This window comes from Octodon degus, unplaced genomic scaffold, assembly GCF_000260255.1.
Source record: "Octodon degus isolate 3935 unplaced genomic scaffold, OctDeg1.0 scaffold00045, whole genome shotgun sequence".
Lineage (NCBI taxonomy): Eukaryota > Metazoa > Chordata > Mammalia > Rodentia > Octodontidae > Octodon > Octodon degus.
The window spans coordinates 5190460-5209892 of record NW_004524621.1 but is presented as its reverse complement, the minus strand read 5'-3'; the positions used below and the strand labels follow the sequence as shown (position 1 = coordinate 5209892).

Below are 19433 nucleotides of genomic sequence, written 5' to 3'. Positions count from 1 at the left end.
GAGCTGGAACCACAGGTTCCCTCTGGGGCTGAGGGCAGGGAGCTTAGACTCCTGAGGACCCAGTGTGACAAAACTGCTGGGTAAGAATGGGGTGTTTACATAAATAACTAAATAAGATTCTATTTTTGCAGGAATACATGAACATTTCTTCCCCACTTATTTCTGAGAAACACTACGTATGTTTGGAGCTTCGAAGTTTTCCAATGACCAGCTATGTGCATCTCAGGAGGAGAAATCATCATTTGTGGATATTTTGCAGCTGAGAAATCACACAGAGATTGCCCAAGTATCAGAAACGGCTGAGCACCAGATACTTTCAAACAAAGCTATTCTGTCGCTGCCCTCGAAAGCAATTTTCAAGAACACATGTTCTCCAGCACCAAGAAACTGGCACACCCCTGCAGTCCAGGGAGAACTGCACACTTAAACTGATTTCCTTGATACGAGTACTGACATATCCAAAGCACGAAAAATGGTGCATTTGATTTGATCCAGGGATTCTGCGTTTTGGGACTTCAATGTAAGAAAGTAATCTGGGGAATGGTAATAAGAAAAATAATACAGGAAGTTCATTACAAGGTTGTTTATAGTAATAAAATCTGAAAACAAGTGACACGGCTAACACCAGGGATTTATTAGCTACACGGCAGGAGAAGCGGATTATAGGAAAGCACTTGCAAGGAGCTCGTGCTCCGCAGCCGCTCAGAGCAGCATTAATGAGCGCGGCAGAAGAGGCAGCACGGGAGAAGGTCGAGACCAAGCTGCAGGTGTGACCCTCCGCCACCTGGAGATGTGAATTTTCTCTCCTGTAGGTGGAAGGGCAGCGACCAAGAATCTAAGCCAGCTGCAGGAGGGACAGCTAATGACCTCGGAGTGCTGGCAGGGGAAAAAAAGACAGATGTAAGGGCCAGGTACTCCTCCCTCAAAGGAGCACCCAGGCTTTAGCTATGGTCCCCTTCTGGGGAAAGCTCAGGGCAGCCACTTCCTCTCGTCTTTGGGTGGTGCTTGGAAGTCAGCATCCACGGGCTGGTGCCTGCCTGCTCTGTTCTCTGGCTAATTCCTGCCATCCCGTAACCAAGGCTGACCAAGCGTGGGGGCTGTGCTCACTGTGCGTGCGGCTGTGTACGCACGTGTGATGAGCATGCGCACACACAGGTTGGCGTCCGACAGGTTACAAAAACAGTGAAGGCGCTTCTGTCCAAACGGCCCCAGCTCAGCTCTCAGTAGGAGGATGACATAAGCCATTTTGTCTCGTTCAAAATACTTATCTCTCCCTTTAAAATTTTCAACATTAGATATAAAACACTTTCTAGTTAAAAACAGGACAATATAGTTTATTATGAAATATTGGCATTGCTGGTCTGAAAATTAATCTACACCACAGGGGACAGAGTACCCTTCCCTTCCTCACCAACTGGGACTGCCTAGGTAGAAGCCAAAGGCATGTGCCTGGCCCTCCTCCCAGGGTGGCTTCCTTGCACCCAAGGGAGAGGAAAGGTGTCCGACTCACCAACTGTTTCACCCAACTAGGAGCCTCAGAGGTCTCTCTCTGAGGTTGTGGTACTAAAACCTTGAGCTTGAGCCCTTTCCTAAATGCAGTGTGCTCAGGATGGGAAGTCGGGCACTGGCATCTTTGCGGGCATGAGGCACGAGAGCAGGCACCAGCACACCCCACCCAGGCTGGGCAGAGGTCTGCCCAGCATGCATGTAACCAACTGAGCCCCCACGGAAGGCTCTGGGCCCCACGTACCGGCCTCGTCCGCCGTGACGGTGAGCTCGTTGCTGGGCTCGCTCTTGCCGATCCGGTTCTTGGCATACATGCGGATGCTGTAGGTGGAGGAAGGGTGGATATCAATGATGGTGGCCGAGTTCAGCTGAGGGGAAACATCTTTGGTTCTCTGAGCAGAATCCCAGGAGTCTTTGGGGTTTTGTTTTTCAAAAAAGAAGAGATAGAGATGTGAGTTTTTTTCCTCTGCCTTCAAAAGTTCACAAGTAGGAATTTTAAAAAGGAAAGAAGGAAAAAAGTTACACTCAATGAGATTTTTGTTTTTCAGTGCAGTGTCCCCCACTTGCTGGCACAGTGGTCATCAGAGGGGACACAGAGGTCCACATTAATGTCCACACCGTGGGAGTTCAGGGCCGCAGTCAGCATTTTGGAGGAGTGGGCAGGTCAGGGAGTCCAGGGAAGGGAAAGCACAGGTCAGCAAGGGGGGCCAGTCTGCTCCGTCCCCACTGCACTGCCACAGAGCACACTATGTTTCAACACTGTTTCTCCGCCTCCTAAAATCCTTAGTCCCACACAGACGTGAAATCCGGCAACACCTCCAGCCACATTAGATCTTTTCTAGCTCACAACACGTGTGCTACAATGGATCAGAACAGAAGCCAGGCCCAACTTCCAGTAGGATGTCTGCTAATCAAAAACTTTCTCAATTCTAGTTTTTCTAAATCACATGGCACCCTAACCCCAGACATTATTTTTCAACCATAGCTGATTTATAGCAACTTCCCAGTGTGAGGAACTGATATGGGTAGCTGTGTCACAGCCCTTGAGGGCTTCTGCCAGGGAGAAGAATGTTGGTGAGTGGTTCTTATGTCACACGCTGGGCAGCTGCTGGCTGGGGCAGGGCCATGAGCAGGTGTTGGGTGTGGCAGGAGAAAGGAGCCTCAGGACAGTGGGAGACACGATGCCTGCAGGGCTCTCCCTCCCCAGGACCTCTTCTGGGACTCTCAACAGGAACAAAAGTTCCTGGAGCTATGCTGCTGTCCTTGATGGGTGCTATGGGCCACACGGCACAGAATGGCCCTTGCCATTCCCAGTTTTTAGTGTCTGTGCTGGCATAGCCCCTGACACAGAGTGGACCCAGCATCAAAGTTGGCTGATGGATGAAAATGGATGGCACTCCACACGTGGGGACAGTGCTATACACTTGTCACACTAGCAAGGAGCATGGAGTTAGGGAGCTGCTCTGCCTGAGGGAGATACAAATTCAAGAGACTCAAAGAAAAACATGTGACTCCAAGACTTCTGCTGAGTGCTCTTGTTCTGTGGGGCATGGAGCACAGCAGAACTGACCAAGAACTGACCAGATAGAGTGTGAGTGTCCTTCGAGTTCAGAAGACTGGAGGTGGGGGAAGCAGACATGGAAAGGGAAGCTGTGTGCCAGAAGTGGAACGATGGGTAAGGAGAAGAATGTGGGAGAAGATCTCTCCCACTAGGTCAGCACATCAACATGGGCCTGTGCTATAAAGAAAAGGCCAGGTCTTTAGGAGAAGATGCCCAGGACACCCAGGAGGAACCTGGCCTGGCATGTCACAAAGAGGCCTGCCTGCCACAAGCTGCCAATGGTGGGCAAGGGCTCTGCAGGAACTGCCAAGGTTCCAAGGACTCACGGGCTGTGGAAGACCCTGGTGTCTTCACTACAGCGAGTGTCTGTGTGTGGGAGGGGCTGGAAGCCTAAAGACACCCGGACCTCCACACTGACCACCTGCTCCCACCATCTGTGTCTCTTTCAGACCAAGGCAGAAAAGAACCAGTTCTTCAGCCTCAGCTCCAACCCCTGTAGGCTCCTCTGGCCAGGACTGTGACTCTGGAATAGTTCCCCTCTTAAACAAACTTTGTCCCCACTGGGCCATTAGGCCTGTGAGATGTCCCCACAGTAAGCCTACCCTGCTCCCTTCCACCTGCAGCCTTCTCCAAATGTTCCCAGTCGAACTTGCATTTGAGAGCTCCTGCATTGCTAGGCATAGCTCCCAAGATGTTTGTTCACTTCTGCTATGTCCATCCTAGCTGTACTTGCAGCTTAATATGCAATTCAACCTTCTTATCTGGGGGCACTGTGCCGGGTGTGCTATCTGTGACCCCAAAGTCTGGGGCACATTGGAAACTTCCAAGACACCTGACAATGGTCCTTCAGAGCATGGATCTTAATCTCTGGGCCACAACCCCTAGATCATACTGGTAGATGGACAGCTGGGAAGGGTTGTCATATTTGACTCAATTCTCACAACATCCTGACAACATAGGGATCTTTGTTGTCAGTGTGGAAGTCAAGTACCTCAAGCCTCACTCCATACTGGACAAGAACTGGGGCTGGGATTTGGCCCCACCCAGTGACCCCAAGTTCATAGTCCTTTTCCTGTAGCACAAGATATTCACCTATTCTCTGACAACACCAAATGAAACTGGAGGTCGGTATTTCTGTTGACTACCCAAGAAGGTTCTAAGACAACCTCTGATGAATTCCTGGCTTGGCTTTCTGATGAGAAGCAGTGCAGAGAAATAGTTCGATTAGAAGCCGAAGAAGGGAATGCTGGCAGTGGGCAACTTATGCTTGTGGGGGTGTGTAGGAAGTAAGAGTGGGAGAGTGTCAGGGCATCACACTTGTGGCCTGGTTCAGAAAGAAGTTCTAAGGAGCATTTACTATAAGGTAGGCAGGTTTTCCAGCATTTCCTAGAGAGGCCAGTGAGAGGAGTGGGAGGGAAAGTGGAGAGCCCACTGCTCTCCCCACAACCCGAGTGAATCCTGGGAGGAAGGGCAGGTGCCCACAGGTATGGTGGCCAGGCTCTATCTTGGAGGTCAGAAACCTTGGGTCCCAGGGCATAGCTTTCAGGGACAAAGGTCAGAGTCAGAGTGTGGACCACTCTGAAAAGTTTCTGCAAGAGGCCATAGACCAGAGCAAGTGTGGATGAGCAGAAGATCGCTTAAGGTGAAGAGGGAGCAGGCCCAGTCTGGCAACATGGGGACACAGGGAGCACCCAGTCACTGAAGCTGCCTCAGGTGGGGAAAACAATGCTCAGGGGTACAGTGTGAGGGTGGGTGGAAGCTCCAGAGGAGAGAGGGCTGGGGGATGCCATCACCCTGCCACAGGCAGCCTGGAATCCCGCCCAGGGGTGACATCCCAGGACACCGGAGCTGTTGCCCACCAGATATCCATGAGGCACTGAGAGAGGAGATCATATTTCCAAAAAAGGGAAGGAAGGAAGCAGAGACAGCAAGCTGCAGGTCCAGGAGCTGGGAGGGCACACCTGGGGTTCTGCCCTTGCATGACAGCCACAGTGGGCAGTCAGGAAATGCTCATGGGAAAGGCCAAGAGAGGGACTTAGGAAGTTGAGGTTTTCCTGGCAAATTGAAAACTGAGGAGAAACATCTGTGTTCAAGGCCTGGAAGGGGTTGCAAGACCGAAGGATGCAGTGTGGAAGAGGGCTTCTGGCCTTGGAGGACTCTTTAGCTACACTCAGGGAAAATCTGTAAGAGTGGCAGCTGGTGGAGGCGGAACTGTGCTTCCTGTCTTTTGGATCATCCCGGCCTGGGCAACGCTGGGAGCAGAAAGCCCTATCATATATTGCCAATACTTTGCTTCTATGGCCAGTTCACAGGGAACAGAGCAGAGCATCCTGCTGAGGGCAAAGCTGCCCAAACAAGAGTAGAGCAGCTGAAGTTCAGCTACCGTGCACTAACATCTGGCACGGGGGTAAGTGCTCTGCAGGACACAGGGCGGGGCAGACGCAGTCTCTGTCCTCAATGGCTACTTGGGACAACTGCCCAGCAGTCGCAGAAGCTATACAGTCCTCAGACCCCTAGGTGTCGCAGTGCAGAGGACACTGTGATGGAGAAGGGATGGGTGGTCAGGTGGGGCAAGGGGGCAAGCTTCTGGATGGAAGACATCAAAGCTGTGGCTCACAGGCCCTGTTTTCTATGCACTCAGCCTATAAATTGTACACTCAAACCTACTAAGGAAACAACTAAGCCATGAAGAGCCCGAGAACACACTCCGTCCCCCAGAGACCAGCACAAATTCCTTTCTTCTTGTCTTCCTAACCTGGAGGGACCCAGGCACAGATGTTGGCCACAGAGTGTAGCCTGCCTGTCCCCTGGGCTTCTTCCCTAGGCGTCTCCCTGACCCTTCAGGTGCCTTGCTCTAGGGCCCCATAAATCTCAGCTACACACTGGTCCTCCCCACCAAACCCCAAAGTGGGAAGAGGGCCTAGGCCCTGGCTGTGCCCAGAGAGCAGGCAGCAGCTTTTCTGCTTGGGCACGTGAAGCTTGATTATTGCTACATTTAAAGATACTGATGCTAAATGCAAGTTTAAGATTTCAATTGCATGCAAATTCAACCTACACATTCATTCACTCTGGACACTGTGCTAGGTGCCTGGGATCCCAGGGCACAGAAACTCAAGAGCCCTTGCCCTGGGCAGACTTCCAGGAAGCTGGGTATACATGGAAGGGCGTGCACTGAGATTTCTGAAATGACGGGCAAGCAGTGGAAGGGGACAGGATTTCAGGGGCATTTGCATGCACTTTGGGCAATAGGGATAGCCCCGTCTGATTGGATGTCAAATATGTGCCTGCAATGTTCCCTTCATGAAGAGCATTCACCAGCTACTGCGTGGCCAGCAATTAGGTATTGAAAACTGGGCTGAAGTTGAAATGGGTCTAGCAGGCTGTTTGCACCTAGATGTCCCCCCAGAGCCTCATCTGATCAGAGAGTTTTCTTGGAGGTGACTAAATCCAGAGTGTGTGATTGATTGATACTGCAATGCTGGGATTTGGGGTGGGTGCTTGCTGGGTCAGTCTGCTGATTGGATTGGGACTGCCCTGATTCCAGTAAACTAGATAAGGACAGAAAGAGGCTTATCTCACTCTCCCTTCTGGCTTTGGCTCTTTGCCACCATGAACTGTTACCCTCTGTCCTATGCTACCCTGCCTCTGAGCCAGCTGACTATGGACTGAAACCTCTATGAACTGTGAGTCAAATAGACCTTTTCTTTCTTTTTTTTAAAATGTACTTGGTACAGGGTCTCACTACATAATTTGGACTCATAGTGATCCTCCTGTCTCAACCTCCCTAGGCTGGAATTACAGGTATGTGCCACCATGCCTGGTCTTGGTGGCTGGCTCAGTGCACCGGGGGTGGGGCTGGCTCTTCAGGTGGTACTGGAGATTTAACCCTAGTCCCTGCACTTGCCTAAGCAGGCACTTAGTCTGTTGAGCTATCTCGCTGGTCCTGACCTTTTCTTCTTTAACCTTTGGTATTGGGTATTTTGTCTCAACAATGAGAAGTCACTAAGACACAGACTCCTGGGCCCAGGAGGTTTCTGGGCTGGTACTGGGTACACACAAATCAGTGCCCACAAAGGTACATGTGTGATCCTAGACCATGGGATTGGATAGGACCAATATAAGATGCAGCTTTCTGAGCACAGGACAACTGGGCCAGGGGATGGAAGGGACTCTGGGGAAGTCAGGCGAGTATCAGGCCCAGGACTCAGCCTGTGGGTCCTCCTCAAGGACTGTGCTCCCCACTCCCCAGAGCATTCAGTGCTTGCTGAGGGGAGGACAGGCTGCCCCTGCCCCTGGGGGCTGTTTGCTCTGGCTCTGGGAGCCCTGCTGGGCCTCCGGTGTCCCTGTGAACCTGGATGCCAGCTCTGCCACTTATCCCAGCGATGGGGCCTCTTAGGTCCCACTGCCTTCCTGAGGGTCTCCTCACAGGCAGGCACAGCCCAGCCATCACAGCTCTCCTTTTTTACTTTTTCTTTTTGAGACAGGGTCTTACTACGCAGTTCAGGCTAGCCTTGAATTTACAACTATCCTCCCGTGCCAGCCTCCTGAGTGCTGACATTACAGGCATGCACCACCATGCCCGCCCCAGCTGTCTTTTCAAGCACTGCACACCACATTGGCTGTGACTTCTTTTGGCCTCCTCACTCTGCTTTCCTAAACACCCTCCTGGCCAAGTCTTTGCCTCTCTCTGGGCCGTACCACCCGCATTCCCAGCCTGCCTCCAGTGTGTCTTAATGAAATGTCCCTCCTCTGGGACCTGCTTTTGTCCAGGCTCCTTGAGCTTGATTCATTCCTACAGCTCAGCCCAGAAGATACCAAATTGGTCATGACAGGGCAATCTCAAGAAGCAGCCAATATTCAGAAAGCAAAAACTAAAGTCGCTGCCGTGGCCTCTGTGAATGGTGTTAACCCTTCACATGGAGACAGGGTTTCCTTTCCTCCTATTTTGTAGAAGATGATATATATATATAAAATTTTTTTTAAGAATCAGCTACTTTCTATATAAATCACAGATCAGGGATACATTGGTTGTAGATTACATGGGAAAAGGACTATTTAACTTGTTCAAGTATAAAGGAATGATTTGGGGGGAAGCTCAGTGATCCTTAAGGAAAACCAGATGAGGGACACACTATATGTTTGACTAGAACCACAGTGCCGGATGGCTCATAAAGTCCAAACTGGCAGGGGTGTCCTTTCTGGAAGACAGATGTCCAACAGGCTCAGCGGTACTGGTGCCAACAGCTGACAAGTGTGCTCCCTGACTGGTGGCAACTGCAAAAGTAGCTGCTGGCTCTGCACAAACCCCTTGTGGGCCTCATCTGCAGACCCTCAGCCCAGACTCTCAAAGTCTGTGTGCAGCGCTCAGGTCCCAGGGCTGCCACTCAGCCCAGGTGGGAGGGGACAGGGCATAGGCGAGATGGGTGAGGTTACACAAAGGCTTGGTTCTGCCAGCAATAGAGGGGTCAGCAGGGACAGGATCAACTCTGAGGCCACCAGGGAGCCAGGCTGAGGTCCAGGCTGGCTTGCTAGGAAAGGGGCAGAGCTGAGTCAAGTTGGAAGGAAACTTAGGCTCTCTTTATACAAAGAAAGTAACCCTGTGAGCTTCATGACTGAAGGCATGTGTTTGCATGGACAAAAACACAAAGAAAAGGGGGGAGAAGAACATGCTTTTTGAAGTAGAAATAAAGCTGGAGGCAATAAAGGACTTACCTGATTTGTTTTTGCATTCAATGTCATAGCCCGTGATGGGGCTGTTCCCGTCAAAGCCCATGGTCCACCTGAGTGTGATTGTGCGTGCCTTCACATCTTTGATCTCGATCTCGGGCGGGTCTGGGGGCTCTGTGTCAGTTACAGAAACAGGGGTTAGTGCAGCCTGGGTTTGGGTATAAACAAGTGTGACACCCAAGTGATTGTCAGCATCACATGCTGACAGTCACTGCTTCATTCAAAGTGTTTATTTTTTTCCAATCCCATTTAGGGAGGGGCGATTCCACTGTTTAGATTCGTTTGACTTTTATAGCTTTTGTGAGGCAGGGCCCAAACTGGGGATCTTAGTGGCATGGTCCTGGTCCTGGTCCTGGTCCTGGTCCTGGTCCTGGTTTGGATCTCTAGCTCTGAGCATATTTTGGTCCTAGACACAAACTTTCTTTTTCCCTACCAGTCATGTAATACATGGACTCCTAAAGTGGCTGAAGAAAAGCAGCCCTGGGCTTGTCACCGTCTGCATCCTGTCCCCTTGCTCCTCATTTGTGGGGCTGCCTGGAAGGACTCTGTTCCCTGCTTCCCAGCTGCACTCTCACACCAGTGCGGGGGCTCTCAAGATGCTGCTGGAGCACTGACACCTGGTGTCTACGTGGTGGCATTTCAAGAAGAAGGTGGCAGTGTCCCCAGCAAGCAGGGCCCCCAGGGTGCCCAGGGAAGGGCACTCAGTCCCTGTCCTGAAATGGCCTGCTGTCTCCTTCCTACCTTGCACTGTGAGCTGGATTATCCCACGGTCCTCCCCATAGGAATTGATAGCATGGCAGGAGAAGAATCCAGAATCTTCTCTCACCGTGGGCAAAATCTAGGAAGGAGGCAAAATGAAATCCACCTGAGTCAGGAGTGTGGAGCTAGAGGTCAACGGGAGCAGCTTTGGGTTGTGAGATGCGCACACCCTGAGCCCTGCTACAGCCCCAGCTCCTGACACGCACACACTCAGATACACACGCATGCCTATTCACACCAGTGTGTTCCCACTCAGCAGCCCCCTCCTCTAGGAAGATAACACCAGCCGTGTCAGCCATGGGCTCATTAAGCTGGATGTGTAATTTATGTGGGGTGTGGTGGTAAGGCCAATATCTAGTCCACATTTTCACCTCTCTTCCCTGTCTTCTTCTTCACTGTAAACCTTTAGAGCCTCTAAAACAGGCATGTTCTGAGAAGCAAATCTAAAAGGACAGCCAGTCTTGTATAGCCAGGGCTTCTGCGTGCACCAAAGACAACAGCCACGGTGAAATACTCAGGAGAAACTGTATGAGCACTGGACAGATGTAGAGTGTTCCCTGTCCTCATTCTCTGATTCTGCACTACAGCATCTCTCTCTCGAGTGTTCACGTTGTAGTGCGCATTGCTTTGTGATCTAAGGATGGATCACAGCATATAAGAGGGTACAGGTGGGCGCTATGAATACCCCTGATGGTTCATATGCACTTCAGCATGTTTGGACTTGGGCCTCTCTGAGCACAGTGCTCTTGAATCCCAAGGGTCAGCGCAACAGTCAGGGCTTGGGCCAGGACAGCCCAAGTCAGGATCAGTTCTTCTGTAAGCCAAGGGCCTCATGATGGAGTGGTTGCGAGGGCCTCATGTACTGGCCTTCTAGGATCTTCCATGTTTGTGCTGCAGTACGCCCCTCCCCTCATAATGAGACCATTGCTCATCTAACCATCTGCTGTGCTAACAAAATAAGAATTTAACGGTTATTCCAGATTCTGTGATTCCTACATTAATAACAGAATTTTTCATATTGCATTTTTTTCCAGGAAAAAATATTTTCTGCTGCAATACTTTCTGTCGCAAAGCCCACCCAAAGCAGTGCTAAGGATTGAACCCAGGGCCTTCACACTGTGCTAGATCCACAGCCCTTTTGTGACATTTCTAGATGAGGTCTGGGTAAGTTGGGAAGTTGCTCAGGGCAAGCTTCAACCTCTGTCTCTCCCCGCTTGGCCTCCTGGAGTGCTGGGATCACAGGCCTGTGCCATCATGCTCCGCTCATTTTCTCTTTTTGTATAAAGTTGGAACATGCATAGCAGAGATTTCTTTCCTTCAAGATTAACTGTCATTAAAAGAACCCTCTTGTTAGTATTTTTTAATTATAGTTGGGTTCCCTGCCACGTTCATAATCATTTTACCCCTAGCAACACTTACAGGAAAGCTCTACTTTTGAAGGCTGCTCTGTAATTTTTGTTGCATAAAGCAGGAGTAAGTGGTGCCTAAGCAATGCACTCTGGCAGATTATGTGCAATGTGCACTTCATGCACCTGCTGAGTCTGAAAGGACAAACTCAGTCTTCCAGCAAAGTGTGACTCTGTTCCACTGCAGTCGTGCACTTACCTGCAGCGTGGAAATCACCTCCTCCCCCACCTCCTTGGTGGACACCAGGTAGCGGGCCATCTCGGGGTTGATGATCCTGTCCTCCTTCTCCCAGCGCACGATGATGGGCTTCTCACCATGGGCTGTGCAGCTCATGTCCTTCTTCTGACCCTGCGTGGCCAGGGTTGTGTTTGGGTAGGACGTTATCATTGCAGGAACTGGAAAACCACAGGGAGAGCGACTGGTTCAGCACCCGCGGCCGTGATCCTGACACCCAGCTAAGTCACGTGTAGGGGTAGGTTTCCTTGCAATAAAATCTCCTCAAGAAACTGCTGAGCAAGAATCATGATGAACATAAAGGGGAGGTGGCAGGGACATGAAGCAGGACTAAACGAGCCCCTGGCAGAATTTGTCTTGGGTTCTGTGTGCATGGGGGTGATGTCCTCCTCCAGTCTGGTAGAGGGCAGACATGGGTCAGGGCCACAGCCCAGAGCCCTGGGAATACACAGAAAATGGTGCTCTTTGCTGATTAGTCTGGAAAGGAGATTTAGCATGAGAAGTGACACTCCTCCCCATGGAATCCTAAGGACATCTCCACTCTTGGTCACTTTGGGTGGATCCCTGATTGTTGTGTGGTGACTTTTTGCCACTTTCATCTCTCACAGAGTCATGCACCTTGCACACCTTTATCAGTGTTCTGGAGACCTCAAGCCTACCCATTCTCCTCTCACACCTAGTGGAGAACCCCATGCCAACTCCTTGAGGAAACGGAAACCTGTCATTACGAGACTTCTCAAGCTCTCTTTATCCACCCAGAATTATTTAGTAGACTTCCTACTGGCTGACATGAGACCCCACGCCTACTACATAAACTACCTAGAAATTCTGGATTACAAGGAGTAACACAACAAATCTACAGAAAAATAAGATAAAATAGAGGTCAGAAACAGAAGTAGGTGCTGGAAAGCCAGACAGCTGAAACTGTCACTGATTACCTGTGAGGCCTGGGATTGAAGGTCAGATATTCATACCCAAGCTCCTTGAAGGACTCATTTTTTTTTTGAGCAAGGCCATAAACAATCAAACATGAGATAAAATGAAAATGAAAAAAACACAAATGGCAAAGGAGAAGCAGATCTCCTTAGCTTGTGTAGGGAATAGAATGTCTCCCCTGAGAATTTGGAACCAGCCTGACTCAGTATAGGTTTACTGTGAAACTCATGCAAAACAATCAACACAGAAGTGACTCTCAACTGCCAACAGGTGTGAGGAACTCAGCAAAAGCAAAGAACCCATTCAGGAGGACAATGCCTTCCTTTTCCCTCCCACCAAAGGATTTAGACGGTGCAAAGGTCACTCTTGAAATAACTAAGCACAGTATTTTTAAAGATATTTTACTAAAGTGAGAAAGGAATGAGATGTTTCCAAACAGACCTGGAAGATTTGAAAAAAATAACCAAAGGATATCTGTGTTTTTACCTACATTCTGCCTGTTTCCTCAATCACAGGAAGAAAGACCCTCCCTTGCTTCCAATGGCAAGCTCACCCTGCATCCCCTGCGAAAGACTCATGTTGCTCTGGAACCTCGGAATACTACCGTGTGTGGAAAGAGAGTCTTCATGGTTATAGTTGATGAAGACCAGAACTGGCCTTCGTGTGGTACATTAGCCTGTTGATGAATGACAGCTGCAGCAATCCCATTCACACAGGGCCACAGCCTGAGGTTTCAGAGGAACAGGAATTTTAGTCTCTCTCTCTCTCTCTCTCTCTCTCTCTCTCTCTCTCTCTCTCTCTCTCTCTCTCTCTCTGTCTTTCTCTCTGTGCCTCTCTCTGTCTCTGTCTCTGTTTCTCTCTCTCTCCCCTGCTTTCTCTCCAACCACCATGTAGAGTTCTGTAACCATGAGTGCATTTACAGAATATCCACTATATCAAAAAGATTCCTTTGACCCATTTATACCCACTTCCCTTTTCTACCCCAATTTCTAGACTTTCATCAACCTACGTTCTGTCATTATATTGGCTTTTCCAGACATTTCATATCAGTGGAATTATATTTATTCTTTTTAAACTTCTTTTATTTTTAAAGAGAATGAAAAAATAATAAAAAACCCATTAGTTAGGAAGTCAACAATGACTGTTATACTGCATATTATTGCCTGCAATAGTAGTTGTTCAGATTACCAGATACAAGCTTGTAAGATTGGTCAAAATATTACAAAAAATTAAAAAAGAGAAATGAAAAAAATTGAGCGTTAGCTACTCCTTTTGATAGACCAGCAGAATTCAGCAGTATAAGTATCCAAGTTATCCTATCTATATGCACATAGATTTCTTTTTCCCTTCTTTCTTTTCTCCTTTCCCTCATCCCAGTTGTTTCTCCCCTTTGAACAGTTCCTTCCCTTTTACAGTATCCATTGTACCTTTGAGATCTTAATGACTCTTTCAGGTTCTCACACTAGGACACAAGACAATGTTTACACATATGGGTCTGATTTATTCACTTATGCATATCATCTCCAGTTGCATCCATTTACCTATAAGAGTCTTGAGTTTATGCTTTTGTATAATGCTCCATTATATAAGAATGCCACATCCTTTTTACCCGTTCCTCAGTTGATGGGCATTTGGATCATTTTCAAGATTTAGCTATGACAAATTGCGCTGCTACAAACATGGGTGCACATAGATCACTGTGATATGATGTTTTTAGTTCTTTGGAAAAATACCCAGGAGGGGAACAGCTGGGCTGAATGGGACCTCCAATCCTAGCTTTTGATATTTATTTTTTTTGTCTGACTTTCCAGACTTTCTTCACTAAGCAGAATGTTCCCCAGGTTCAGCCACTCTATGCAGCGTGTCAGTGCTGTTTCATTTTCATTTATTTCTTAATAATATTCCATTGCGTGGATGCACTTCTCTTATTTGTTCACTACAGTGCACATCTGCAGCACTTCCTCTATTCGACTAGCGTGGAGAGTTCTGCCATGAACACTTACACAGATACTGAGTACATGTATGCTTTCATTTGTCCTGGGTACATGCCTAACAGATTTACTGCATCATACAACAATCCCATGTTTAACAGTTTGAGAAATTGCTGCACTGTTTTACCCAGTGGCAGTGCCCAGAATCTTACATTCTCTGGATAAGAACATTAAGAATACAATAAGAAGTGAGAGGAGCAGTTAAGATTCAGAGTCCAGGCTGGTAAGATAGCTCAGCAGACTAAGCACCTGCTTAGGTAAGCGCAGGGACTGAGGTTAGATCCCTGGCACCACATGCTGCACCAGCCCTGCCCCCAGGTATGCTGAGAGGCCACCCAGACTAGGTGTGGTGGCACACGCCTGTAATCCCAGTGCTGGGAAGGCTGAAAACAGAAGGATCCCTATGAGTCCAAGCTGTGTAGTGAGATCCTGTACCAAATACACTAAAAAAAAGAAAAGATTTAGAGTCCATGGTGAGGGGACAGGCATGTTGCCCTTCACCCTCATGAAGATCCCAAAGCTGCAAAAGAGCTCAACTGCAAAACTGTTGAGGGCCCAAGAATGACACAACTCACAGCTCTGAGGAAGTAGGATCAGAACCTGGGAAGATCACATATAACATAGCTTGGTAGGGTGGCCTCTGCGTCTGCAGCCCCAGTTCCTGGTAAGGGCCCTGGCTCCTGCAGCATCCTTTGCTGGGCAGAAATGCTAGATGCAAAACTGTGTTCTAGAAAGTGGTCCACGCTTAGTGTCTGTGATCACAGAGTCCTGGGCATCTAGAAGCCAGGCCAGGAGCAGGCTTTCCTGTGTGAGTGGAAAGGAAACAAAATCTGTAAAGTAGAAGGATGTAGAATATACAGATTTCCTCTGAGCTCACAGAAAGTGAAATTGCTTCCCATGTGCAAGGCATTTTCATGCTGGTCTTTCTTTGGATTCCAGTGCAAGTCAGATAATTCGAAGAAATGGGTTCTGTACCCCCTGGCGCTGCTCTGGGGGAACCAGCGTGCTCTTAGAGCTGCTGTTCTCCAAGTCCAGTTTCCTAGTGCTTCAAACAGACAATGGCATAACTGATTTCCAAATGTGTGGTGTTGCTTTGATGAATTGTTTGTTTTCTCCCTCTTCCTGTTTTGAAAAATAACCATGCCCGTGTTTTTCTGTGTATTCTCAGGGAGAAATCCCTGGGCTGCATGGGTGGTGGTTGATTCCTTCCCCTTAGTCTGTGAGGAGACCTCGTCTTCACTCGCTTCACCCTCGGATGAGTCTGGCCGATCGACTCAGTCAGAGCTGCTCTGTCTGGTTGCTGTCCCTTGTCCTAAGCAGGCATTTCCAGCTTTCTAAAGGAATGGAAGGAAGGATTTTTTCAAAAAAGGGGCCCTCATCCTGTCTGTTCTGCAATGCTAGTGTGCAAAGGCACGGCCTTCTCACTCATCACAGTGCTGAGTGTCGAGCGATGACAGCAGGGTGGGCCTGCAGCCCTCCCACAGGGGTTTCTCAAGGAGAACATGTGGGCAGGGGATTTAACAGGGATTTGGTACCAAAGAGGGGCTAGGGCAGCTGGGGCCCAGACCTGAGCTGGCTTGGCCCAAGCGCTGGGAGCCGGGCATCTCTTGCATGGTGGCCCTGGAGGAGGCACTGTGTGTTGTGCTGCCTCAGTGTGTGAGCTGCTGCTCTGTGCCACGGAGTCACCTACCAGCACCCCTGATGCATGAAGGTGGAGCCACGTGGATCGGCTGCTGGTGGCTGGTGGCCTGGGGAGCATCTCACCCAACTCTGCAGTCAGACATCTCCTCCAACAGTGGGTGTGATGCCTCCACTGGGACTGACCAGTGCAGACCCTGGTTTTCTTTTTCCTCTCTTCTCAATGGCTGACTGTTATGCGATTATCAGAAAACTGTTTTGAAGAACGTCATGCGGTATTCCATAATTTAACTACCACTGACACTAGATTGGGTGCCAATGACCCAGGCTTCCCTCATGTTAATCTGGATCAATCCCCTACTTCACAAAGAAATCAACAGAAAACCAGAGGCAACTCAGAAACAAATGTTTGACCCAGTCTTGAGCAGACTTTAACAGGTCCTTTCCAGAAGCTATTGTTTTCATTGTCCAAAGTAACCCTGACCAGACAGGGTGGCAGCCATCTCTGCCCACCCTGAGCATCTGTGAGTCTGGGAAGTCCCTCTGTTTCTCCACCAACTCCAACAAAGAGGCAATAAGGCTGGCCCAGTGCCCACGTTGGGAAACTGAGGCAGAAGCTGAGCTTCCAGGGTTTCCAGATAAGAAGGTGAGAGAAGGTGATGCCCTAAAGCTTGGACACATTTTGAAAGCTTCTTCTTTGACTATTATTTTTAAAACCCTCTTACATGTTATTAGGAAAAATTCTTCAAACCTACAGAACATCAAACAGCTGTAGGTCCCCTGCCTGGATTTCATAATTAACACCATACTACACAGATTTAAAGCACAGTTCATTTTTGCTCTGATTTCATCAGTAAATCAAAATTCACTGACAGAATAGTTTCATTTTTCCTCTGCTCAGGGTTCCTAGAGGAATGTGGGGATCAGCAAGGGCCTCAAAGGCTAGGTACAAGGACAACAGCTATCTTCCCGGGCCCTGTGACTTAAGTATTGAAAACTTTGAGCCTTATGAGACTCAGGACCCCAGGGGACTGAGAGCATGGCATGGGATCTGGTGATCATTTGGTTAGGACAAGGCCCCTCTGTTAGGAGTTAGGTCCAAGGAGGGGACAAAGAAGGGGACTGGTAGCAAGGGTATGGCTCCAGCCTTATTGGAATTGAATGGGCAGGGTGCTGTGCCACTGTGGGACTCAGTTTCCCATCTAATTCTGGAGAACTGGGAAGGAATCAGATGACTCTGGGCCATACCTCAGAGGTGACTCATTTGGGAACTTGGATCCATAGGGCCCAGACACCATCCCAGGCCAACTGGTTCCACCTCTGGGACTGGCGCTCTCACATGGATCCATTTAGTCTTCGAGTGGTCCTGATACATGGCCTAGGTTGAATCAGCTCAACCCAGTGCTCTCCAAAACCTTTGCCAGCTTCTCTCTCCTCTTCAGTTTTCCCTTCCTTTCTCTTCTCTTTAGTACTCTTTCTCTACATGCTTCTCTTTCCTTTTGCCTTTTGCTTTCTTGTTCATATCATCAGAACATGAACGACTAACTTGTATGAATGCCAGCTCTGCATTAGGAATGCTTCTCTGGAATGCACATGTATTTAATTCATGCAACAATCTCACAAGGTAGAAATCCTCATTACAGAAATGACCAGGCACGTGTTTATAAATCTAAGTAGATTGTAAATTATGTTACATTTGAGAAATAGAGAAATAACATTTCCCACAGATTCATTGCAAGGAAGAGTGTATTAACAGATGTCTCTGCAGATGGTCAAAGTGGAAACAGACATCAAACACCTGTTATGAAGGGACAAAAATAAAGAATTTACACATTAATTTCATACTTGACATCTCCCCTTTCTCCTTCATTTCTAAGCAAGCAAAAGGAGTATGGGAAGGTGTGAGACTGGCAAACAACAGACATACTCCCATTACAGCTCTCTTCTACGCCTTGTCTAAAGCTCTGTACTTACCTACTGTAAGTCATTTTTTAAAAAAAATCATGACCGGAAATGTAATTTTCATACTGCATCTCCCTTGCCTTCCTCTCCCTCCCCTTCTTCTCTTTCCTCCCTCCTTTTCTCCTCACTCACTTCATGTTCTCCGGCTCTGGGGAGCTAAACAGAGTTCGTACTAAACCCCAAAACTCATGTGCTGTCCTTTGCACCCTTCGAGTACAGGCCAGTGTGCACTCGGGATCTCATAGCCATAGGTGTGCTCTCAATAGAGAGAATTCTTCATCCCATGAATCCATTAATACAGCCAGACCAGCGAAAGAAATCAGCCTACAGCCATGCTAAAGGGAAGATTGAGAAAGAGAACCTAGGTACTCCGGTCTCAACTAGGAAGCCTTCTCCCTAACCTGGCAGCAGGGGCAGCAGCTGGCTGTGGACACAGCATTTGACCATGAGCTTGCCCGCCCATCCATGCACCAGACCGTTTCCAGGGCCTGAACGTCCACAGAAGCCCTAGGTCCGGGACTGAGTCCACTCTGGGGGGCTCTCCATGCCATCTGGTAGCCTCATTTCCTCCGCAGCAGGTAATGATCCCCACAGCTCTCCTGCAAGCCCATAGTATCCTTGTGGGATGATGCAGGTGAGCCTGGCTATGTCATGTGCAGGCTCCAGAGCAAAAAGGAAATATGGAGCAGTCTGTTCAAGAAGCAGGATAGGAGTCATTACTGTTCTAAAATAGAAAGCTTTCTTTCTGTTTCTGTGGTCTCTCTCTGCCCACAATGGTGATAGTTTTTGTTTTGAGCCCCAGGCATGATACACTGGTTGGGCATGCTGTGAGTCTCCCTGGCACCCCCTGCTTCTTGGTGAGGACTCTGGAGTACCAGGAGCAGCTCTCCTCAAGACTGATGTGGAAGACCCAGACCACATGGGAACCTGAGGCCCACCCTGCTGGGCGATCCTCTGCACTGTTCCCACCCATTCAGAAATGTGGTCTAGGACCTGGCCCTGGTGTCCTCTGCACCAACCCATTGCCTCATGGGCAGCAGGTGGCATTAAGCAGAGGACTGGGAGAGTAGACAGTGAGCAGAGACCGTCTCCTGGGAGGCTGGGGCATGAGAACCTGGGCTCCATGTCCACAGTTCCTGCTCCCCCCCCCCAGGCAATCTCATGTAAAGTTACCAAGAACCAAGATGGCAGCTCAATGTCTGGAGGGACACAGGGACAACAGCTGGTGGGCATGTTCCCTGGATGCGAGGACAGTCCCGAGCTTCCTGAGCAGCCACTGTTATTTCTGGGAGGAACCAACAGCCTGGTCAGCTTGGTGAGGAGTAGAGGGAGCCAGGGAGGCTGTCTCTTGGGTGAGACTTAGGCCTGTCAGGCATGAGCCTGAAAATGGGATGGGGCATAGCCATGCCCTCCTTCTCCACTCCCCTGGCAGAGACCCTGCCCACAGAGCCACAGGCGTCCACAGTGGAAGTGAGCAGTCCTCCTCCAGTCAAGAGTGGTGCCACCCAACCAGCCTGTCCACATTGCTTTTGTCACTTCTGTGGTTCTGCATTTCTCACCTTTCTGGAGGCCAATAAGAAAGCCATGGTTGCGCTTCCTCAGCCACCACAAACAATGCTTGTTCTCTTCAGCATTGACTTTTTTTTTGACAGAAAGCATACCATAAAGTTTTACTGTTTTATTTATTTATTTTTTCTGGTACCAGGGCTCAA

The 19433-nt window shown here is 49.1% G+C and overlaps 1 protein-coding gene across 1 annotated transcript in view; it reads right to left on the bottom strand.

Annotated features, from left to right (window-relative positions):
* The window catches only part of Dscam (DS cell adhesion molecule), a 643291-nt gene that overhangs the window by 117948 nt on the left and 505910 nt on the right, over positions 1–19433 (bottom strand). The window contains exons 12-15 of the mRNA XM_004631794.1: positions 11159–11355; positions 9536–9632; positions 8780–8908; positions 1751–1918 (exon numbers count right to left, since the gene is read on the bottom strand). Coding sequence (XP_004631851.1) covers positions 1751–1918; positions 8780–8908; positions 9536–9632; positions 11159–11355 — 591 coding nt within the window. The remainder of the gene's footprint in view (positions 1–1750; positions 1919–8779; positions 8909–9535; positions 9633–11158; positions 11356–19433) is intronic.